Here is a 26,010-nt window from a genome sequence, read left to right on the forward strand (position 1 = left end):
GTGAACAGCCCAGGTAAGTCGTCGGTCAAACTCCAAGCCCAGAAAACGAACATGATCCACATAGGACAATCGAGAACAGCCAAGGAACAGCTCAGGATCATAGGCACAGTGACGAAGGCGACAAAAATGTACGCAGTGTGTTTTGGTGAGAGAAAAGCTGAAACCAGTAGTGGTAGACCGTCGGTGAAGGCGGTTGAGCGCTAACTGCAACTGGCAAGTAACTGTACGGAGAGCACGTGAGCGACAGTAGATAGTAAAGTCGTTCCACATAAAGCAGCCCAGGAACAGAAGGGGAGAGCAGCGACATCACACTGCTCACTGCAACAGCAAACAATGTGACACTCAACACACTACCCTGTGGAACGCCATTCTCTTGTGGAAACGGAGCAGAAAGAGTAGCTCCAAACTTGACTCTAAAAGAACGTTGTTGGCTCTCTTCATCCAGAATTTTCTCCAAGTGGCTACGTAAGCCCCAGAGATGGAGTTGCCGCAAAATGCCATATCGCCAAGCGGGTCAAAGGCCTTTTCAAGGTCAAAGAAGATGGCTATTTGATGATCTTGATGACGAAATGCATCCTGAATAGCACTTTCAAGATGCGCCAAATGATCAGTAGTGGAACGGAAGCGCCGAAAGCCACACTGAAGATTGGAAATGAGGCCATGGTGTTCAAGAAACCAGACTAAGCGGGTATTGGTCATCTTCTCCAAAAGTTTACACAAACAGCTAGTCAAGGCGATCGGGCGGTAGCTTCCACTGGACGTGGCAGGTTTAGCAGGCTTCAAAATAGGAATAATGCATGCTACACGCCAGGCATCGGGGAAGGAGTCTTCAAGCCAGATGCGATTGTACAAGTCAAGATGTTGCTTGCCATCGTCAGGCAGGTGCCTGAGCATAGCATAACAGATGCCATCAGGACCAGGTGCCGTGTCCTTCGTAGAATCCAAAACAGCAGCAAGTTCAGCAGTAGTAAAATGCAGATTATAAGCTTCAGCGGTTGCAGAGCGGACTGAAGTGGCGTACGTTCGGTGCGTTGTTTATAAGCGAGGAATCCAGCTGAGTAGTGAGTAGAACTGGATACATCCGCAAAATGACGACCTAATGCAGCAGCAATTCTGTCCTGATCAGTGACCATTACACCATCGATAATAAGGGATGGAACCGCAACGGAGGAAACATGTCCCTGTAGACGACGAATTTGCTACCAGACCGCTGTCATGGAGCTGCCAGCAGTAAGAGAAGAAACATAAGTGCGCCAGCTATGACGCTTAGCTTGCTTAATCAGATAGCGGGCTAGAGTACGAAGAAGACGAAGTTGAGCCAAATTATCAGCTGTAGGAGCACGATGAAAAGTACGTAGTGCTCGACGTCGGGCCAGAATAGTGTCACGAATCTCCTCAGACCACCAGGGAACGGTGCGTTTACACCGGGAACCAGCATAGACAGGAATAAAGTCGTGTGCAGCTGCCAGGATACTCTGCTGAAAGGCCTCACAATGACCATCAACATTAAAACGAGGTTCTAAAGTGAAATGAAAAGTGGTGGAAAAATGATCCCAGTCTGCTCGACGTAGATTATAGGCAGTGAACGGAGCAGAATGGATGAGCGGAAGACTATGCACAATAATAGGAAAGTGGTCACTGCCACAGAGATCATCATGCACGCGCCAAGTAAGATGGGCACCAAGTTGAGGACTGCAAATGGAGAGGTCCAAATGAGAGTAGGTACCAGTAGCAGTAGTAAAATGTGTGGGACTGCCATCATTGAGGAGCAATGAGTTTGTGTTGTCAAGGAAAGTAGCAATCTCTTGACCTCGCGGCTCAGTACGAAGGGAGCCCCACAGTGCATGGTAGGAGTTAAAGTCACCCACAAACAGAAATGGGGATGTAAGCTGTCGGGCAATCTGTTCAAGATCGACAGCAGTAAAGACGTCATGACGCGTAAGGTAGATACAACAAAAAGTAACAGGTTGTCTTAAGAAGACACGAACAGCTATAAGCTGGAAAGCATTATTCACATGGATGAGAGCAGAATGGTAAGCATCAGAGACCCCGAATGCTACACCACCTGCTGCACGACCTGCAGTAAGCTGATCATGACGATATACAGTGTAACCAGAGAGAACTGAGTTGATAGTAGAGGTAAAATGCGTTTCCTGAATACAGAATATGGTAGGATGAAACAATGTCAATAACTGCTTAAATTCCTCGTAGTGAGTGGAATAGCCATTTAAATTCCATTGAAGAAGAGACATGTTCAACGAGCATCGAGAACAAGAAGCGAGGTACTACGCTTGCCTTTTTCACGGCCTTCCACAAGGGTAAAATTATCGAGCTCCTCCTCCACCATATCATCCATAAGAGACTCGTCATCACTAGGTGGACTACGTGACGTATGCTTCTGTTTCTTCGCCCCAGGTGGGCTAGAAGACTGGGTGCGTGAAGATTTCTTCGATGCCTTGGTAGAAGAAGCTGCGGAGGAGGGAGAGGCAGCCTTGGAAGCTTGAGCCTGGAGCTGTTTTTTCCGTTCCTTCTTAGTAGGTAGGAGGCTGGCTGTTTGACTGCTTCAAAAACTGGGTTATGGAGTGATTAGAGGCAGACGACATAGAGCCAGCTGCCGGAGCGGCAGGAGGCTGAGAAGCAGGAATTGGCTTAACGATTCGTGGAGGCGAATGATCATTCAATGGAAGCTTAGGCTGCGAAGCGGATGATGATCGGTGCTTCGTGCGGGATAGTCCTGGGTTCACAGAAGAAGCAGTGTTACGGGACGCCTTGGAAGAGACTGCGCACTGGGAACCTCAACGTCAGTCTGGGTAGCAGAATTGACTATCTGAGTACCTTGTGATCTGCTGGTCTTTAGAAGGGAAGAGAAACTGGTGCCGAAGGTAACTTTCGGCTGTAGCCTTCGTTTAGCCTCAGCTGCGGAGATCTTCTCGATTACCACCAGTTCACGGATATTCTTCTCAGCCATAAAATGAGGACAGTCACGTGACCAAGCTGGGTGGCCACCTTTACAATTAGCGCACTTCGATGGGGCCGCACATGGGGCCGGAACATGAGCTGCGGAACTACAATTGCCACAGATGGCAGAGGCATGACAAGAAGGGGCTGAGTGGCCAAAATGTTGGCAGTTAAAGCACCGTAAGGGTAGTGGTATGTACGGGCGGACCTTCAAACGGTGGTAAGCAACGTTCAAATGCGTTGGAAGGTCAGGTAGAGCGAAAGTAATGATATAGGAATCCGTGGGCTGTACTGTACCATTTCTCTTCGTAGTAATTCGATGGACGTCTGTCACATGGCTATCCGTAAGTTCGGCACATATTTCCGCCTCTGGTAACTCTCTCAAATCGAAGCATGTGATGACTCCTTTGCTAGTATTTAACTGCCGATGAGGCTCAACCAGAATAGGAACAGGTCCTAGCTGAGTACTAGCTAAAAGTAATTGAGATTGTTTTTCTGATGTCGTTTGAACAAGTAGCGTCCCATTTCGTAATTTACGAATATGTCCAGGAGGAAACGTTCCTGTGGCTTTAAGATGAAGCTGACGATGAACTATAAAGGGTGACAATTTAGTTAAGGCTCCAACTGTGTCAGTTGATTTGTCTTTGATAATTAAATATCTTGGTGCAAGACCAAGCTTTTCCTCTCTCTCTATCCTGGGTGGGTGGTTGATGCGAAGCCATAACTGAAGAAAGCCCAAAATCCTCTCAGGTTCCCCGTCGTGGTTTGAAGCGGCCAACGAGGCTGGCAGGTCCTACCTGCATGACCCTTGTCAGCAAGTTAAGCTGTGACACCAAGTCTAAATGACAAGGAGGCAGAGTCACTTGTACCACCGACTGATGGGTACTTTTGAGAGGATCCACGTCCCACCGTCTAAGGGGAGGGACCAATGGTTCATTGGAGATTCCCGCGCCGCAGACTCCCAGCATTCCCTTTCAGGGCATCACTCCTTCCGGTCCTGCTGGGTGCGCATGCGCTGCACTCCTCCGTCCCACGGCCCCGGGTCCAGCGTCATCCAAGAAAATCCAAAAGCAAAACAGTCCATAGCAAGGTTGTCTTCTAGAAAGAGCAGTCCATATCCGAGGCTTACATTTTAACGATGCTCGATCGCAGGTTTTAAATGCCGGGTGATCGGCCCGGCACAACCCCCAACCTGAAGGACCAGTGGCTGATTGCAGTTCCGAAGAACTGGGCGATGGGGGCGCCACATCCCGACGCCGTTATGGTTGGCTTGGAAATCTGTCTTCTGCTGATATTTATGAAAAAAAAATCAGTAGTGATAAGGTGTCACGGGAGATTTTGAATACACAGAGGGTGAAAGTAGCAAAAATACTGGTAACCCAAGGTGAACACGATAAGACACATGTTTGTCGGGAAATGTCACTCCTGAGCAATCTCCTGAAATCAACATTGATTTGATTAACATTTATTGTACTGAAAGGCGAAAGGGGTAGTTTGCGACCAAAGCATCTCATATCTGTTTTTGACAATGTATGAACCTTTGAGAGAGAGAAAACATGACAGAAGATAATACATTTGGTTAAAAAAAAAAATACAAAATTTTAGCAGCACCATCATGATTAATATGGTTGAGGTGTTGGACCGTATACTATATTGAACGAAGAACAAATTACCGTATTTATACGTTTAAGACCATATGTCTGGCAACACTGATACAATAGGTGGTCAGCAAATAAACAAGAGTTAGAATTCAGGAAGACATTGAACTTCCTGTATATGAGTATGTGTGTATCGAAAACGCAGTCCCTTTCTGCACGCCATCCTTTCTCCTCACAAATACAACTTTGCAATAATTTACCAGATGATAAATGTTGTCTGATTAGTTTGGTTGCAAGAAGGAATCATTGGATGCAAGAAAATTTCATGATATTCGTACTTTCAATAATATCCGAAACTTCGATAATTTCAGATACTCGAAAATTTTCGAGTAACCGATGACGATAAATTTTCACTCCCGAAGTTCGATAGGTCTTCAACCTTATCTAACACCCCTACTTTCAACTATCCTGAAATATATCAATAATTTGGTGTAATATCTACCTACTTCCCATAGCCTACATAATACAGGGTGTCCAATATACAATGCAACCCGGAGTTTGGGATAGTAGAACTTTTAAACCTAAAATGGTACACGAATAATAACTATTCCAAAATCGAGCCTTATTCATGTATATATTTTTAAACTGGAAAGCAACGACTGAAGTACGCTAGGAACCACACAGTGTTGCCAGATGTAATCCATTTTTTTTTTTTTTTTTTTTTTTTGCAAAACATGTAAATTGACTCATAACACATACGTATGGGTGTTCTGTCGGTAATTTTCAGTTTGCTTTGTTGGAGTAGCTTGGAAACTATGGAGCAGAAAAAAGAATTTTTCATTTCCACCGATAACTAATCGGAAGAGGCCTTTATAAAGGGGAACTAGGGAAATCTTAGTTTTCATAAATTAACACACTGCATTGGCAACTTTGCTGATATTTCAGTGCATCAAAAGGTGTGTTAAGGATCTGTCTACATTATGCAATTCCTGCAAACAATGAAAAGCAAACTTTGAAATATCGTGATAAAATTTTTACTTACATGCACCCGACAAAACTGCTATTCATTTCTATGGGGCTATTTAAAGCAAGAGGCATACAAGAAAAATTCTCGAAGTACTCAAGACCTGGAAACGAACATTCGCAGTGTCATTGAGAACATTAACACTTCTAATCTTCGTAAAGTTGCTGCCAACATGCTGAAACGTGTGAACCAGTGTTTGAATCAAAACAGGGAACACTCCCAGCATCCACTGTAGAACTGTTAATTCATTTTTGATAGTAGTAGTGTTGCCAGGTGCATATAAGTAAACGTTTCATCATGATGATTTCAAAGATTTTTTTTTCATTGTTTTCAAGAATTGCATAATATAGGCAGATCCTTAACAGCCTTTTGATGCACTGGAACATCAGTAAAGTTGCCAATTCAGAGTGTTAATTTATGAAAACTAAGATTTCCCTAGTTCCCCCTCGCAGAGGCCTCATCCGATTAGTTGTGTGTGGAAAGGAAAAATTATTTTTTCTGCTCCATAGTTTCCAAGCCACTCCAACTACACAAACTGAAAATTAACGACAGAACACCCTACGTATGTGTTATGAGTCAATTTACATGTTCTCCAAAAAATAAATAAATAAATAAATAAATAAAAATAAAAATAAAAAAATAAAACACCTTCGGTTACATCTGGCAACACTGTGTGGTTCCTAGTGTACTTCAATCATTGCTTTCTAGTTTAAAATGTATGCATAAAGAAGGCTTCATTTTGGTATAACCATTATTCGTGTACCATTTTAGGTTCAAAAGTTCTACTATCCCAAACTCCGGGTTGCGTTGTATATTAGACACTCTGTACCATGAGTGCACAAAGAAGAAAGGAAAGTCTAAAATGCACTGTTGAATCGTATTAAATGTCAGATTCAAAAATGACAGTAAAATATAATAACGATGGTAGTAATAGAAGTAGCAGTAATATTAATAGTGAGAAAACAGTAGGGCTAATATTAATGATAGTCGTAACATCGCGAATACCCTCAAAGCAGGAACAAACACTCGGATTCAAGGGAGTTCCCCTTGTCGTAAGGCAACCAAAACCAATAGGTGTGTGACGAAAGTAAAGTGGGAACATTTTAAAGGAAGTTCCATCAAAATCTGACAATCTGATTCAAAAGTTATCGTCGGACGTCACATACAAACAGGCATAATTATCTCGAGTGCCGGATAATACATTTTCAAAATCGAAGTTCGGTAAGTCTTCAGCCTTATCGAACTTCCCTCAGCCTTACCTATATCAGAAGCTGTTTCCATCCACAACTTTAAATCCTCGAAACCAGATAGAAAATTACCCATTTTCTGCTTGTCCTGTTGTTGGTGCAATCGGTAAAGTGACTGTTTGTAGATTAGTGGTGTATTGGATTCCAATCACGTTCATATAATCTCAATTGTATTGTTTCTTTCAAGCACACCGATAATTCCGAAGTTTCAAAATATTCAAACGACTAGATAAATTGCGATCATACTGAGATCTTTCAGTATCTGCTGGTTTGAAACAATCCGAGACTCACGAACAGTGCGAGTGTCTCACATTCGTCGAATGGTTCTAACATTTCGAAAACGTGAATACTTTGATTGTCTCGAAATTTCGATAATTCGATAAAATTAAAATTCTTTATCGATGAAACGGTTTTGAAATTGTCAAATTGTTATCCATTAGTCATTATCGGAACAGCCCTAGTTCTGTGTGTTAGAGCGAAGTAGCATGTAACAGCTTATTTTCTACAAAATACGAACTAAAACATCAGCTCATTTCGCAAATAATGTTTTAATTTCTTTAGCGGCAATTGGGGCTAAGACTTGCATTACAAGAATGAAGGCAGTTTAGATTTAAGAAAAAAACCGCAATCTAACGTATTGTGCAATTGATAATAAAACTTGACCGTTGTAAAAATAAGAACATGAACGTATCTTATTCCCCTCTCTCACTTGTTTTCACAAGAACTTTTTTATTGCCTCAGTAACAAGTATTGGGTGTCTTTCTTACAGATGTTGCAGAACTAAAGAATTTATTTTTTGTCTTAGTTTCTTCAAGCAAGAGAGAACATCTTTGTTGCTCATTTTCACTGATAAAGGAACATAAATTTGCACTCACTAGGAGATTCAGTTGCTGAATGCTGCAATAACTAATGCAAAGTCTACTCAAATAAATGTTAGCAGACTAATCCAGATGGCTTCCGCAACTACGTAAGTTCGGACTTCATTTCTAAGCATGAGAAATTGATACAATTTCTTAGAGAACGGTAATTAAGGGCGAAATAGAAAGGTAATGATCAATATTGTTTTTTCTTATCCTGAAATATTTGGGTATTGTTTTATTCCAATTGATCACTTGACTTATTTAGGGCTTCATCATTAGGGCCTTTGCATTTGTACTCTACATGAATGTACAAAACTTTTTGAAAATAAACACAATACAATAAATACAGTAATTTCAATACATACATTCTATAGGAATGTTTGCCATTGTCGCACAATGACAAACTGACATGTGAAGCAATATATTCATCCATTATTCCTCGTGAGTTTTCTGGTAACCCATCTATGAATGTGTGCGCCTTATACTTCGACTTTTTTCTTATTCAACTAATACGCAAAAACAATTCACAAGCTTTTATGACTGCAAAAGCAATTCATGAGCTAAACTGTCTATTTTGTAAAATGAAAATTAATCTACTTAGTTCGCAAACTCAACTCTGAAATAATACAAAGTAGTAACTGAAATGACCCTTTAAAGTATATGATTTAAAAACTAGAATTAATGTGTAAAGTTAGGAATTGCACGCATAGAACACACAGATTGAGTGTGCTATGTATCGAACCACAGCAGAGTTTGGTTTAATTAGATTTGATTTTGAGTTTTAACATCTCTTTCAGCATCTAGCCTATATGAGACGTGGACTTACAACTTAACGTGAGATCAGAACCACATGAACTCCTGTCAGAATCAAACTCGGGCCTCCAACGCTGAAGGTGCTTACGTTAACCACTTAGCTACGAAGGAGATCACTGTTTGGTTTAAAATAAGTTGGTGTTTCTACCAGTATTTCGATTTTTTTTTCAAAAATCGTTAATGTAAAAACGTTCTTGTAAATTATAATGTTAAACTATTCAACTTTTCGTTTCGAGTAATATTTCTGCTTTGGATACTGAATTGTCACTCACGATTGAATGGTCAGAATGTATGTCGCGGAGCTCGCAGTTCACCCTCTTCATCTATCATGACACAAACCTTTCAGCAGTAGAGCGCTTAAGCTTGATGTCAAGTGTTCCTGGTTTAATCTTAATTCTCATGAGTTAGTGATAGATGTAATTATGTCCGTGACCTTTCTCGAGATTATCCAATCGTTTCGCTCATTTCGTACGAATTCTTCAATGAGCTCCTTAGTGGCTATGTTTATGGTACGCGTCTTCGACACGGGAGACCTGGATACGATTTCCGGTAGGAGCTCATGAGGTTCGGAATACATATTAAGATGTAGATCCACGTTTCATATAGCCTCGCTATTGAGCGGAACGCTAAACCCCAAATTCAATTCAAGGAATTATTTCATATTTTTAAACATTCTCACTTTGCCTTCAGAGCACAGCTGAGATGTGAACTAGGATCGATGGTTCATTTTTATGTATCCTTCTCACCCACTAAACGACACTTTCATTCAAAGGAAAGAAACAAGTATCTAATGCCTGGAAAATCTTTCGCCATTTACAAAATGCATGACACATTATTTTATAAAACACTTAATGCAAAATTCAAAGTAATGTTACTAAGCTTACGTTATGCAAGTTCTTTCCTGTGAGTATTATGGTATTTACACTTTTGTGATCATTTTGATTAATTGGCGACCAAATTTCTACTATGAAATGTAAAATAAGCTATTAATTTGGAGACGAACAACGTTCTGAGTTCAAGTCGTGCATGAAAAGCCTGAACTGTTTGTCAACAAATTATTTAGCTCCTCGTGACTATATGGCTAGTAGAGATGGCCAAAAAGTTCCGGTTCCAGAACCGGTTCCAGATCTGGATCTGAAAACCCGGTTCCAAAACCGGATCTTAGGAATCAGTTCCAGACCTGGATCCGAAAACCCGGTTCCAGAACCGGATCTTAAGAACCGGTTCCAGATCTGGATCTGAAAACCCGGTTCCAAAACCGGATCTTAGGAATCGGTTCCAGATCTGGATCTGAAAACCCGGTTCCAAAACCGGATCTTAGGAATCGGTTCCAGATCTGGATCTGAAAACCCGGTTCCAAAACCGGATCTTAGGGATCGGTTCCAGACCTGGATCCGAAAGCCCCCAAATACCCGTAAAGGAGGCACAAAGTTCACCTTCAAAAATAATGCAAAGAGGACCATGCGCTTGTGCCTTCCCCGCCCAGACCCGCTTGTGCCCCCAGAAGAAAAATTTTGGTCCACCAGTGGGTGTTTAGCCAAATGAGTTGGCCAGTTTGCCTGTTTAGCCAATGAGTTTTGCCAGTTACCCAGTTTATTTAGCCAAATGAGACAAGCTGCCGCCGCCTGGGCGCCTGCCTGTCGCTTCCACCATTTCATCTAGCATACTGTTCACAGCTTGCCAGCAGCTCGCGTTTAGGTAGGCATGGTAACAAAATTTCGGTTCCAGACCTGGATCCGAAGAACCGGTTCCAGACCTGGATCGGAAGAACCGGTTCTAGACCTGGATCCGAAGAACCGGTTCTAGACCTGGATCCAAAGAACCGGATCCGTTCAGACCCGAAAACCGGTTCCACCAGGAACCGGTTCTGGCCATCCCTAATGGCTAGCATATGTTTCCGGCGCGGAAGACCTGGGTTCGATTCCCTACGGGAGCCCACGTATGTGGTTAGGATCCCAAGTTAAACTGTAGATCCACGTTTTATATAGCCTCGCTGCTGAAAAACTCTAAACTCATATCTAATCCAAAGCGAAAACAAAATTGTGGGTATCATAGACCTTATACTTCCCTGATATGTGTTTACAGCTCGTATTAGTAATATCAGGTTTTAAGTTAAGGATGTTTTAGTGATGTACGAATCTGACAACCGAGACCAGTTACTGACAAAATTCAAGACTCAGTGCTGAGACTACAGTATAAGTTTCTGCAGTAGACTGGGGAAGTGATTGTAATAATGTCCTTCTACACTGTGATACAATACGTTGGGTATTCCCTTGTTACAGCTATTAATAAGTATTGATTAAATTCTCTGAAGGCACACGTTTGTAAAGGTAACAAATTATGTAACAGTAACCACTGGGTTTATTGCTCACTACTAAAGAAAGAAAACTCTCTAATATTGTTGTGTCTGAAATGAAATGCAGAGAATATTTGCCCCTTACATGCAGTGTGTTTAAAGTTCTGTAATATCAAAGAACAAGCCATAACTTTCTCAGTGTGTTACCACGTATGTGTTATTATTGTATGTCACGTGTTCCTCTATGGCTGTTATTGCGTTCTTGTCATGTTCATGGAACAGTTTCAGTGCGTCATAGTAATCGGAAGACTGATATTGTTTTTAATTTTCTATTATTGTTATTTAGTTAGGAATTTTTGATCTCACACGAAACAAATGCTGGGTGAATATCAATAAATGGAACATGATGACGCCTATTTTTTTTTTTTTTTTTTTTTTTTTTTTTTTTGGAAAGATTCTTAATCCAATTACAATGCCATTAGATTGATATTAGCATAGTATTTTCCAATCCTTTCGTCATTCGTATGTATAGTTTGTGTTGATCAAATTGCCCTGTGTCAAAGTATCAGAAGAATTACATAATCACTGGCATTCTTTTGTCAGATTGGTAAGAAAAATCGAAGAAAAAAATAACCTTCCAAAAATATACATAGAACAAATTGATGCTTCACCAGTGATTTTTCCGCACGATTGACGTGGCATTGTTTCTTTCAAGATTACTTTACCACAGTATGGGAATGGCTTGCTAGTTTTTCGCATAACCCTGCTCCATTACAGAACTCTTAGTACAATTATATAATGTAGTCTAACAAAGACATTGTTTAGAAGCAGCAAAACGTGATAAGAAAAGTCAATTTTACTCATGCTACGCCTTTTAAGAGTAAACTATCTTGTTTACTTTCCTTTGGTAAAATGTTTCTGCTTGTAACAGTTGTTCGCGCGCTATGCGTTTGGTTGATAGAAGTAAAACTTTCGGCGCACGAGCAAAGGTTGGGTGAGCAACATGTAAGAATCTGTTTAATCTCTTTCGAGCTGAGTGTTCGATATGTTCAACTTTTCCTAGTATCTTATCACTATTGCATTCTTTGGTCTTCCATGCCCAATTTTTCTTTGTTTTTCACCATATTAGTATATATGGCATTTTTTTTTATAACATGGGCAATAACGGAGTCTGAGGCCTTAGATCCTTTCAGGCCATTCAATATTGTCGGAGTCTGATTCTCCCCATGTTTGTGCCTTTTTTTTTTCACAGAACTATTTTCGTTAACCTCTCTCTCTCTCTCTCTCTCTCATATATATATATATATATATATATATAATATGCATGTATGTATACTAGATGGATATAATATCAGTGCTGCGAATAGTTCATAGCCAAAAATACAGCACTTCTTTAAAACCTTTTATACAATCAATTACAAGACCAGATGATGTTACACTACATAATGAATATACGAGGGGTTGACTCAACTGTTTGAGTCTATAATAGGAACATGGATATTGATATTTGAAAGTTTTACTTAAAAAATTAAATAAGTGTTTAAGCGTTTCTTGGTATTTGAAAGAGAGAAAAAGAGGGAGAAAGAAGTGGAAGGGAAATAGAGCTCTCGCCGCAATATTGAAGGATGTTTGCCGATGACGTACGAAGTGTCACGAACTGCCACACATCTTGGAATGTAATGTCTTATACGGCGTACACCCACCTAATACAGTGAAACCTGCCTTTAGCGGAATCGAGCGGGACTGGCAAAAATTTCCGTTTAAGTCAGGTTTCCGCTTAATGGAGGTAGACGTTTCCTTTTTTTCCTTTTTTTTAAAAAAAGTAGATGTTTATAATGGACATACTGAGAAAATGTTCTACGTGCCTTTTTCAATTACAACATTTCTTTCTTCTACGAATTAATACACAGAAAGTTTAAAATTAATACAAAATATGCTATGCACATGCTTTCTTTATTTTTTCCAGTAGTCAAACAGAGTTTTCTGTATACATTGCTGCTTGGCTGCTCTACTTTCCGCACACACTTTAGCCTGAGAAATTGCACTAAGTAAATCAGAGTCATTTTTTCGTAAGGGAAATTGTTGTAGTTCCTTTAAACTTCTCAGAGGATCTTGATAGTCTCTTTTCTACACTTTTCTTCGAACTCGGTACCGTATTCCTCTTCTTCTTTCACCTCGTCTTCTCCTTTCCGACTTTCCGTATGATTCTTGATTAAGGTGAGGGGATTAAAGAAACATTGTGGGGGTGAATATGAGTAGTGGTTGGGGAAGGTCAACAATGCCGAAAAAGATTTAACAAAAGAACGAAGAATTTATCGCAGACATACAATGTATACATATTTACCCTCTCACAGAATGTCTAAACATTTTCTAAACGCTGTAGTCCGGAACTCAGAATTTTCCGTTAAAGGTTTCTTTTGCTTTCCGTTGTCCGCATAATAAAGTTTCCGCTTAATGAAGGGACTTTTACACGTTTTGTACTCCAAAATTCATGGGACCGTGAAATATTTCCGTTTAAGACAGTTTTCCGTTTAATAAGGGGTCCGTTGAAGGCAGGTTTTACTGTATTTTTTATAGTTCAGCGTGTACTCACCTCAAATTTATGAAAGATGGAACGTATATGGCGGTGAATACATGGGCGGCGATTAGGGGGGCAAAGGGGGGCAGTTGCCCCGCACTTTTTGAAGTAACCTATTAATGTATATAATTTCATTTGGAAGTTAGTTTTCGTATGTATTACTGTTTCATAGAAAAAAAAATGGTGCCATATAATATTTGCCGTTGCGTGAGTACGTATTGGTTTTCTTCCTGTGAAGTTATGAAAGCCACAAGAATTGTTTTAATTGTCACGGAAAATAACCCAAAAATTGACCTATTGGAGCACAACAATTCCAGCATTCAGGGATATAGAAGCAAAACTTGTTAAATCAATTTTTCAATTTTCTCAGGAAACGAAGAAGTGACGCCCTTTTGTTTCAGAATTGTTGAACAGGTTTTTTTTTTTTTTTTTTGTTTAGTGGTCACTACTTAATACAAATGAGTGAAATCAACCACTAAACAAAACAAAACAAAAAAAAGTTGTTCAACAATTCTGAAAACATGAGGGCGTCACTTTTTCTTCGTTCCCAGATAAAATTCGAAATGGGATTTAGTTGCTTCTATACCCCTTTCTTACAAGGGCTCGATATGTTATTCAGCCGCTTTGAAACTAGCAGAGAACGTTTCGCAAAAATAAATAAATAAATAAATAAATAAAATAAAATAAAGTATTTCACAAGGTATTCTTTAATTGCACATAAACTGACAGTTCCTAAAATGTGTTCTCTTCTTTGTAAAGTAGAATATTGATTAAAAACAGCGTAATAATAAACAACTTCTACCTTTTTCATTGTTTTGTAGTGTAATATACGATTGAGTGGTGTGTTTAGGGATGCATGAGTGTATATACAATGAAATTTAGTGAACTCAACATAACTCTAGGTTTTAGGATTATTTTCTAGTGGAGTGATTCTAAGTAGTATTGTGTTTTAATGTGTTCCAAGAAAGTGAAAACTGCACCTAATGGCAACAAACATATTTCGGGAAGCTACAAGAGTATATATTACTTTAAATGTCGTAGCATATGCTTGTAGTATTTACTGTCTTTCATTTTCTAAGAGTAATAACATTCATTTAATAGCATGTGTAGAATTAAAAATTAAGTTGTTCATTAATCCCCAGTTTCAATATAACTTCTACAAATCAAGACTCGATATTCATTACTATTTTTAATATTATTCTTTCTGTTTATTTGCTTTGTAAATTTGTTACTAAATAGTCTGATTACACAATTTTCCAGACAGAATTTTAAGATGTTCGTGGGCATGGAATCAAATCTCTTCTTACATCTTCGTTGTTTAAGAGTACAAAGGGATAGTACCTACTGACATTACTCTTGTCTATTTACATAAAATATGAAATGCGATATACGGTATTTTAACCGAAAAAGATAATATCCTATTAGTTATACAACCTTTCGTCAAACAAAGTGTTAGAAATAACCAGCGAAACTAACAATGATATACAAATATTCAGATCATGATCTCCCCCCCCCCCCACTTTTAACGTCCAATCGCCGCCACTGGGTGAATATATACTTTTACAAAAACGATCGAGCGTATATACATATCAAAAAATAGCACATCATGCAGATACGTAAGGGTATAAATAGATCACTTGAATGCCAAGTAGTAGGGCTCCAAACTTTTATAGAGAACTTTGAAATTCAATATTTCATTGAAAATTCATATTTACTTTATAGTTCCAACCATAACACACTATTATCGAGTTTATTCTCCAATAGTGACAGTGAATAATATTCTCTTCATATGAAATGTTGAAGTTCAAAGTTCTCTTCTAGAACCAGGGGGGATCCAGGGGGGAGGGGCGATCGGGGCAATCGCCACGCCCCAGAAGAGGAAACTTTTTTTACTTTATATATAAATAAATATATAGTTTATTTTTTGACACTCTTAAAAGTAGCTCTAAGTAGCAGTATTACAACCGACCGCCCCCCAGAAGTCCGTCCTGGATCCGCCCCTGCCTAGAACACTTCAGACTTGGAGTTACATCACTTGGCATCCAAACGGTCCAAATGTAGTCCTCACTAAATCATTATGCTCGGGCTAAGAACAGAAGATTTTGCTACTATTTTACAACCAGTAGATCTGTAAAATGTAAATGTATTTAGTATGATAGATTCGGATGTGAACAAAGGGTTGTTAAAGGTGGTTATTCAAAATTAGGATTTGCTAGTTGAAGAAAATTTCAGTTTTATGGTATTTTTTTCTTTATTATTAATATTCGTTCCAATTCCATTGACGTAGAACACGAGATTTTATATCCAGAAAAAAAATATATTATTAATAATAAAGAACAAATACCATAAAACTGAAATTTTCCGCAACTAATATATCCTAATTTTGAATAACCACCTTTAACAATATGTATTCATACGATGTGATGTAATACTTTCCTAAAACAAGATTAATTGTCCCTAGATTATGGTTCATATCTCTTTCTCTTCAGAATAAATAAACCTTTCAAAATGTACCACTCGCATGCCAATATGATACACTAGAAACGGAAAATTACGGAAAATTCGGGAAATTTTCCGAAAAAAATCAGTTTTGAGACTTCTCAGCCCCTCGAGCCCAACCCCGGGTTGACGTAGAGATCTCAAAAAAAAAAAAAAAAAAAAAAAAAAAAGCTAGAGGTGTACATAATGCATGTACAAAATCTCAGTCACTATCTTGAAAAGTAATGGTGGAAAAACATAATTTGGCTCAAGGTCAAAAGTATGTACAAGGTAGCCGTGAAGTAGGTATACACCTCTGCATTGATCAGATAGCACTGTAGCTTATAGCTTTATTTGCTTCGGCTGTTCCGAGCTTAACCCTTGACCGGCACACATTTTTTGTTACACTAAAGGAATAAATGTGCCCCTGGGACCCAGCATAAACTATATATTTTTAACACAATACGCATACATTCAAAAATGATTATAACACTTGTGAATGCATATGTGACTTTCTTGAAAATATTGACACTCTTGTTTTCTGAGTTTTTAATGAAATGCAAAATTTACAGATAAATGCTCTAACCTATTTGTTAATACTCGAAGGAATACATTTACAATTAAAGTAAAATTATGGTGCCAAAATCACGCTTAAGACATATAAAATTATTTTGAACTCGACCGTCCATTATCACATCTTACTGCAATAGTTTGATTGAGTTCTTAATACAGTATAAAACTGCAAAGTGTTCCGAAAGCAAATTGAAATGTAGCATTTGAAAGGGAGATGACAATTCTGATTTTGATATTTGCAGTGCTTTTCCTATTAGGTAAGGTAAATGCCATTTCATTATATTATGTTGTGGTGGTATACCGCGGATTGAAAGCTTATTTGTCCAATTTTATCGATCCTTTTCATAAAAAAAAGTGAGTCAGTAACCACTTGATAGTCGCTTTCGTATGCAATTTATTCAGACTCAGTTTCAGGTTCACTGCACTCACTCACTTTTAGACCCACGAATGTCTTCATAGCCACTTGACACTTCACGAAGTACACGTTCTACTTCTCTCTCTACAATAATATTAGCAGAAGCTACTCCTCTGAACTTCTGAAGCACTTGTAAAAATGTTACACTAAAGGAACATATGGGTCCCCAGGACCCGAACAAAGCCAGTTCACAGAAACCGTAGACACAACAAGCACCTACCTTATACTGTCTGAATGAGAATTGCAGCGTACACAAGTACTGCGATAATCACTGCAGTACTGCCAATACAAGCGGAAAGAGAGGCAAGACAAAATTAGCTTGGGTCCCCAGGACCCATGTATTCCGGTTACGAGTTAAGATATAAGTAAAAAGACATTAAGAACAAATAATTAAGTCTGCATGATGGATAACAAGAAGAAATGATATAGAAAGCAATGAATTGATCAGTACGGGACTGTATACCTACTTTTGAGCCTCACTGTATATAGATTTATATACGTAGAACATAATGTAAAAATGTTCACTGAGTCACTATTACTTGCCCTAGAATCATGATTTATACCTCATTCTCTTTATAATAAAGAATTATTTCAAAGAGTACCACTCATATGACCATGTCATACACCAGAAACGGAAAATTAGGGAAAATCCGGGTAATCGTCCGAAAAATTACCCTTTTTCAAACCTTTGAGGCCCTCGGGCACGGGTAGAGATTGACTTAGAGATCTCAGAAAATGGATTAATACTAGTTAGAAGTGTAAACAATATTTATGCATGCAAAATTTCAATATGATATCTTGAAAGCTAAGGGTGGGATCTTTTTTTCTTTAATTGCCTCAAAAATAAAATAAGATGTCACGCCCCTCTGCCCCAGTTTGACGCCACGAAGTTGACCATTTGGCTCCAGAACGCATCTGGAGTGTTCTTTGGTTCATATCTCACTTGACCAATTAAAAAACCGGCTTAGATGTATGTTATATGACCTAAAATAATCGGTTAAAGATAACACTGTATGATGGTACGAAAACGTACCATGGATCGTAAAAGAGTTAAACAACATATATAAGTTTTCCATCCCTCTGCTTTACCATCTGAAAATGTTTTATATGTATTGTTAGAATGATTTCTCTTCTGAGAACACCTTGCAACAATTTTCTATTCACTGCTGTTTTGAAAAGTGACCGTCATTTTGAAATTTTACGCTGGATTGCCGCCAAAATATATACAGCTAATTTGGAGTCTTGTGCTTCTTCTCTGAAAATTTCAACTTATAAAACCGGAAATGGCGGCCATTTTCTTTCAAAATAGCGGGTATCCACGCCGCAAATTTGAAAATTTACGTTGGTATGCCGCCAAAATCTGTAAAGGAAATTTAGTGTGTCTCGTACTTGCACCCTGAAAATTTAAACTTACAACTGAATACAACTTTCCATCTTTTATGTGTGATACAGGCAGACGAACGAAAAAAATGTAGATCGAATCATCGCAATAGCCTACGAACATCAAATATATTAATTTAAAACAAAACTATAACTCATGTTTTATAAAATAAATGTTTCAAAATGACTTAAATAAAATTAAATATTTTCTAGCGTAAAATACATGGTTTTATTGTTGAAGTTTACTTCCGATACTTTGTGCGTTCAATTACGGGGATTTCCCGACTACTTATTGCAAGACCGTTCTCCCAGAAAATTAATTTAAAACAACAAATATGCAGGGTGTTTCAAAACAACACCGACAACGTTTGGGAGGTGATTCCAGACACCAAGATAAGACGAAAAGTATAGACCAACCTGGGTGTACAAATGCTTCCTTTCGGAGTTGTAGGTTGCCGAAATTATCAAAAAATGAAGTTTAAAGTTCCATAGTTCCACAACTATGGAGCCTACCAAAGTCGGGTCAAGACTTTACTTAGAAACTAATATGTGCGGTATCCAAAAATACATGTTTCGGAATCCTGCGGTACTTCCGCAACAATTTTTATAAAGCTAGTTGGTGAGTACTTCAAATTATATGCCCGTAACAAAACTCCCTCTATAAAAATTGTTGCATGAGTACCGCATAATTCTGAAACATGTATTTTTGGATAGTGCACATATTAGTTCCCAAGTGAAATCTCGGCCCGACTACACCTAGGTCCCATTGTTTTGGCGCTATAGACCTTTAAAATTCATCTTTTCATATTTCCAGCAGCATATAACTCCGAAAGGAAGCATTTGTGCACCCATGTTGGTCTATACTTTTGTCTTATCTTGGTGTCCGGAATCATCTCCAAACGTTATCGGTATTGTTTTGAAACACCCTGTATAATTCATATTTCATAAAGTAAATGTTTCAATATGTCTTAAATGAAACTAAATATCTTTATTAAAGCGTAAAATAATTAGTTTTATTAGGGGCGTGGTGGCTCAGTGGTAGAGCGTTCACCTCCGGTACTTGAGGTCCTTGGTTCGATCCCAGCTCGCGTCGTGTGGACTTTGTGGTGGACAAACACCGTGCTCGTGGGCTTTCTCGGGGTTCTCCCGTTTCCTCCCACTTCCTTCATTCCACCATTTCATTCATTTCTCATAATCACCGTCTCCTTTAGCCTAACCAGCATAACCGTGGGACGTAAAACTGAAAGATTTCATTTAATTTTTTCGAATATTTTTATTCTTGAAGTATTCAGTTCCGATGATTTGTGCGCTCAATTGCGGGAATTTCCCGAGCACTTCTTTCACGACGAAGTATTATTATTATTATTATTATTATTATTATTATTATTATTATTATTATTATTATTATTATTATTATTCGAAAATGCAAGCTTTCTTTACTGTATATCGAAACTTCCAGTAATACGGAAGTTTGAATTCAGCACTTGACATAGTAAGCGTTACGTACTCTTCGAAACTCCGAGCATTAAGCTTCTTAAATTTGACAAGAATTTTTACGCTATTGCTGCTGTTGATTCTGTAGAATGCTTATTTGAAAAGTAGCAACAAATAACTGAACTAAACTGTTGGAAAACCAAATTTGACTGAAGAATACTTGTGTTACCATCAAAGGTAATAAGTAATACTACTAGTTTTATTAATACACTACATATTTATTAGTAGTACCAGCACCTATAGCCCTAAACCTATCATACGTATCAGGGATAACGTCCTTCGGCGTCGCGAAGTAGGCGAGCACACTATTCACGCAAAAGTATTTTCTAAAATATAAAATTGCATATTTTATTTCAAATAGGCTATAAGCACAATCAATACATTAATTTGTCCTATAATTATCTCAATCTAAGGTACGGCTTTTCTTTATCCATTCAGTGCATTCAGAACTTTAAGGTATACAGCATTCAACGAAAGACCTTTATAAAGTGAAAGCACCTAATTCGCCGAAGGAAAGTTTAAAATCTGATAATCATTTGCAATGTGATCACCTTAGTTGTGCCAATAATATACTAACGAAAAGCGCAAAACCCCAGGTAACTTTTAAGGTTTCTTTTTTCTTTTTAGGTGGGTCCAACCCAAAAAAAAACGTTTTTTTCGGTCTGTGCCCACTTGGGCAAACCCTAGTCAAGAGTCAGTCAGTTCATGTAACTTTGTATATTATTGATTTAAAACAAATGTAATTTTAAGAATTCATGCGTCGCCACTAGTGCAGTGATTGAATGTTAATAAAGATTGTTATTGATAGTGGTAACAACAATTAAAAAAATACCCGCATGCCACGACAAGAAGTTCGCGCCTTATTTCTGCTAGTCACGCCATAATATATTTGCATAAAATTGAACATAATATAGTGCCATAATCAGTGGTTTAGATGATAATTTAGTGGGGAAAGTTTCTATTCAAAATGACTCATATTCACATTAAAAATTTGTATTAAAATGTCCATTACAAGGTGAATACTTTCTATGTAAGTGTGTATATGTGTATACATGTTCAACCATACGCAAAGTCTTCAACCCCCGAGCCGGAAAAAAAAATACTACTGCATACGCGCATAGACTTGGTGGATTCAAATTTGTGTATAAACTTCGGTGGCTCTAGGTGAATTCTTTCTATGCGAAGAGCTGATGTTACCAACACAGACATACTAATTTGATTAGTAATAATAATAATATTATAGATTAATAAAAAAGTGTGCCATTAGATCATACAGGTATAGTAAAGTGTGTCTTCAGTTAAGAAGGGTTGGGAATCACAACCGTAGAAAACCATGTAAGAAACAATAATTTTAGGAATGATCCAAAAAATTCCGATGTTGGCCAAGAATTTTAGGAATAATCAAAAACTGGATCAAAAGATTGTGGTAATGGCCAATAATTAGTTTTTGGATCAGGGGACACATAATTTTGGAACAGACCCTAGAGTTTTTGTATTTTCTACAGAATAAACGCATCGTAGTTTGGGTTTGGTTACACTATATGTAGTTCTCCAGATATGATGCCTACAAAGCAAGCTTTTTGATTGAACTATATTGAATCTTTGATCCAATGAACTAATTACGTACTGCTCTGCTTGCTTAGCGGTCGCCGATAATTTTGTTTGGGGAAGTGGACTGGGATCAAACTTTGCACAGACCACTCACAGTCAAGACACATCCTATGACTATTATGGTTAAATAATGTGTGTTAACTTGCTCATCACATATTTAAGATATCTAAATAATAAAGAGGTACACTTATTACTTCGGATAGGCAATAGTGCCGTACGGTCAGTGGGAAGATATGCTTTATCTTTCATAATGTCTGCACAAGTAGTGGTGCAGTCAGCCCACTACTAGTCTCTGTTGCCCTCTGGTTACTTCAGTTATCCGTTCCACAGAGGCTGGATGAATCCCTGGGCCGGATTTTGGCTACGGTGGGATGAGAGAATAAATGCGATTTTACCGGAAATACTTGTGAATGCTTTGTATTTTAAGAGATACTTAATTCATGTTTTGTGTAGTATATTTGTATTTTCCAGTTATCTATTATTAAAAAATACATACTATTAACCTAATTCAAAAACAATGCTAAAAAGCGAAAAAATAGAACTCCGTCTTTTTAATTGATAATAGTATTTTTTCAGTTTTTGAAGATGTGGATAACCAACCAAATTATTGTCTAATATAAAATTATAGTCTCGATGTTAAAGGCAAATATATTAACGCCTAATAAATAAATTCCAGTTTCGATGGTGATTTTATGAGACATTAATTTATTTGGCTTTGTACAGACTTCAATTTTTTGTATACAATAGTAAAGTGCGTCAGAAGGAAGAAAATAGTGCATTACGTTTTCTTTTTCTCTCTGTTTAGAGCTTCTGATTTTTTCCTGTGCTTATTAGTGCTGGTTTTGAAGTACCGGTAGGTTAAAATTATTTTCCTCAAGTTTTAATTTCTGCTTTTAAATGCGTTTTTGAAGTCCGTTGTTTTAACGTTGTATATTATTTCCACTGTTTAGTTACCGCAGTAGTTCAGTTACATTCCTAAATTCAGTTAAGACACAAAATTCCTATAAAATGACTGGCCTGCGAATCATGTGTGAACATTTTTTGTTTTAACCAGCCGGTATGCTACATAATTGTAGGTCAATATAGCAGCTATTAAGGAGTGCCATGGTCTAGCTATAGAGATTGTCAGATCGTGATGCAATTGATATGGAACCAAACAACCTGAATGTGTTTTTCGGTCCTTTCGTTTCCTCCTATATGCGCATCATTTATCCCACCATTTCATTCATTTTCGTCATCTCAGTACTCTTTACAATACTGCATAATTGTGGGACGTAAAAGCGAAATAGTTTCAAAGACTATACTTTATCGCTGGTTCCGCATGAAAATGAAATAAGACAAAATCACCAAAATTGGTGATGATGCGTGATTACACACAAAGCTATGGTATTAATGAGTTAACTCTTGAAGAGTTTCATTGTCTAGTTTCAAAGAACATCATTAGATATTCATTACATTTGCATGACGTTACTGGAAATTAATACTCTCTCTAAGAAAATATAATCGAAATGAATTTTATGTTGAAATTATAAGTGAATTTACGCATATTGAAGTCAGTTAATTACGGTTCTCACTCTGCACTCGTTCATGTTTTTCATGATCTTTCTCCGAAGAATTACGTTTTAATGAAATGTATATGGGATTACCGGAAAAGTACTCCTTCGAGTAAGAAGAAGAAATGAGAAGAAAATCAAAATCGGTGTACTTACGTTGATGCATGCATGAATGTAACCATAACATACACATGGGTCGAATTTAAAACCTTTTATTTTTTTTAGGTATGCAAACAAATGTTTGGCAATTTGATGCAGTGGCTACTTCGCGTTGGTCCCCAGTGAATGAAATGCATTCGAAATCACAAGTTAAATTGAAGGTTATGGTTTGGTGTAGTCCTGGGTTTAGGAAGAGGTCATTAAGATCAAATGGTCAAAATGTAAGTTGTTGCTGAACGTCCTTCCCTGGTATGCGTCTTTCGAATCACTTAATAAAGTAAGTCTACATTTCTTATAGCTGGTGTCGAAAAATTACGTCAACAAATATTTCAAGGGAATAATGTTATAATTTATATAAATTCAAAGAAAACATCTAACCATTACAGTCATCCTAAATTAGAATGCGACTAGAAAAATGTGTTAATGGACAATTGAAACACTAAGGTAGGAAATAGTATTATTAATAGTCGAAATGAAGATTGAAATATTCAATTCCTGTACGAAACACTTACACAAACGATATTCATGACTACCTATGGGTATTTCGTTTTAAATATACACAAAATATATTTAACTGAAGAAACTGAATAAGAAGAAAAGAAACTGGAGATAAATGTTAATCGCTGCTTAACATACTGAGGTGTAACAGTAGAACGCGTAATCAATAGCACTGACTAGAGAGTCCAAATCCCGGCTGCACCATTTAAAAAAGAAAGAAAAATAATTAAATTTGCATGATGCAGGGTTTCTAGTATGAAAATCGTTATACAAATGAACTTTTGAAGGATTAACGGCTAATTGAAATGCCAAGTTGTCAATGGAAAACTTGGGATTATTTATGGACTCGACACGTTCATATAACTTCTTAAAGTATGTTAATTATGTGAAATTGGTCAATTACAAAACTTATTTCCACAGATATATATATAAAATAACTTGATGTGCATTCATGTTTGCGGTATTTAAATAAGTTTCTGTTGGGAAATTACGTTGCCAACATTCTGACTGCGACGTAGTGCAGTTTGTTCAAAATAAAATCTGTACCTTTTGACTTTCCCGCTCTCTTATAAATGTTAAAAGCATACAGCAATTTATATCAAGTATATTGTGCCGTATTCACCAGAGAAAATATTCAATACCACTGATTACACAACATTTGCCTCTGCAATATGCATGCATACATAAATTATATTTGAGCTCCCTCGTGACTAAGCGGTTAGCGTACGCGCCTTCGGCGTGGGAGACCCGGGTTCGATTCCGGCGGGAGCTCACGTGGTTCGGATTCCACGTTAATCAGTAAGTCCACGTCTCACATAGACTTGTTGCTGAACGGCACGCTAAACTAAAATCAACTCAACTCAATAAATAATATTTGTTAAATTTGTCAATTATACAAATTAGTAACTGTTGGAGACCGACTCTACTTTGCAGAGATACCTCCTGATAGTTCTGTTTCTTTTAATTCATATTTGCGGAGAAGTATCTACTGAGATACCTTCAACTTCAGAAATACTCAAGTAATTTACAGTTATAAACCGAACACAATGAAGTAATCAATAAGGGTATGTTTCACAATGTTTTAAATTCGAGTTATATCGCGCAAATATGCACTTCACCCACCTCATAGCAAATTACGTAATACAAAAACTAACAGCCATACATTGTTTTTTTTTTAACACGTATGTATTTGTATTTATTTGCATCCTGAAGAAAAAATCATCTGCAGTTTGATTTACCACCATAGAAAAATTGAACCAATAAAATGTTTGTTTTTTTTTTCTCTCTTTCTTTAGGGAAATAGTTGTCAGTTCTAAGTTTTTGAACACGAATCCTTAAAGAGAACGTCAAAATGATCTGTGGTAGCAAATGCAAATAATCATAATCATTTTCTGTGCTCTGCACTGGGAAATATTACAATGCCTTCTAAAGCACTTCTCTTATGTATCCTTTTTCTCTTGCAAAGAAATGTTTCAATAAGAAAAATACAAATACTCGAATTTTAAAGTTAACGCTTAAATTATTGGCGAAATACAGTTTAACAACAAAGTTTTAAATATAGACACCAGTAACACGGCTAGTCGGATTCGACAGCAGAGAACACACAATTTAAAAGTAAAACAGTTTGTATTATTAAATAAACTTAACATTTGCGTTACAGAAAAAAAAATAAATAAATAAAAAAGTTCCTACTTACAATGTTTGCACAATGTTTAGTGCCAATCCAACATGAAGCTCAAATCAACAGCTGTTCCGAGCCCTGACAGTACAGCGGCTTGACTGGCGAAGCAACTTTCTCGCTGTGGAACTGCAACGCACTATCAACACCTGACTTCCTATTGGGTGAATGTATCCAACCAACCCACAAGCAAACAGAACTGGAAATGTTCTCATGAATAGATTACTATCCATTTAATGTCCTTGTGCTCATCACCAAAACAGGCAGAGGTGTCAGGAAAAGTTAACTTATTCATTTTCTAAACCATGAAAAGGCTGTTTCCCTCATTATGCTATATTACATTACACAATAGTGTATTATTGGTAGTGAGAACCTAAGTGATTTGTCACGATTTCATTTTTGACAATCTTAAGTCTAATTTTAAAAGATCAAAGTCGGCAAATAAATGTGAAGAAAAACAATAAATTACGTGTAGTGATTATTATTTTGGAGTACTAGATCAAATTCACTGAAGTGCCACTGGATAATACACAGTGTTCTTCAAAATAAACTTATCTGGAACATTTATTTTATTCTGAAAGCTCTTTCTTCTTCATGGGTGGTGCATGTTCATACATACTCTTATAGAGGAAAAATATATATACCAATTTATACAGTAGACCCAACAATGGACAAATATAGAGAAATGCCTATATATATATATATATATATATATATATATATATATATATAGGGGCGGATCCAGGATATGATCAAGGGAGCCGCTAAACCATATTTTGCCGTTTTATCCAGTGTAA

General features: G+C 37.5%; 2 protein-coding genes across 2 annotated transcripts in view; both read right to left on the reverse strand.

Moving 5' to 3' along the window:
• LOC145688405 (uncharacterized) overlaps nt 1-25,388 on the reverse strand; it is a 174,195-nt gene extending 148,807 nt beyond the window's left edge. The window contains exon 1 of the mRNA XM_081762591.1: nt 25,232-25,388. The gene's annotated coding sequence lies outside the window, so the exon portion shown is untranslated. The remainder of the gene's footprint in view (nt 1-25,231) is intronic.
• LOC145687411 (uncharacterized) lies at nt 2,741-6,903 on the reverse strand. Its single transcript, XM_081760869.1, has 2 exons — nt 6,840-6,903; nt 2,741-3,549 (listed from the first exon to the last, which is right to left on the reverse strand). Exons 1-2 carry the CDS (start codon nt 6,901-6,903, stop codon nt 2,741-2,743), a joined length of 873 nt encoding a protein of 290 aa, XP_081616995.1.
• Nucleotides 25,389-26,010: the final 622 nt, after the last annotated feature.

Source organism: Thermobia domestica, chromosome 6 (genome assembly GCF_964235325.1).
Source record: "Thermobia domestica chromosome 6, izTheDome1.hap1.1, whole genome shotgun sequence".
Lineage (NCBI taxonomy): Eukaryota > Metazoa > Arthropoda > Insecta > Zygentoma > Lepismatidae > Thermobia > Thermobia domestica.

Bases quoted from the DNA above. Each gene is read 5' to 3' on its own strand.
- LOC145687411 (XM_081760869.1), bottom strand. From the start codon at position 6,903: ATGGGTAATTTTCTATCTGGTTTCGAGGATTTAAAGTTGTGGATGGAA. The intron at 3,550-6,839 runs GTAAGGCTGAGG...CACCCTTTATAG, and splicing joins GGAAACAGCTTCTGATATAG to TTCATCGTCAGCTTCATCTT.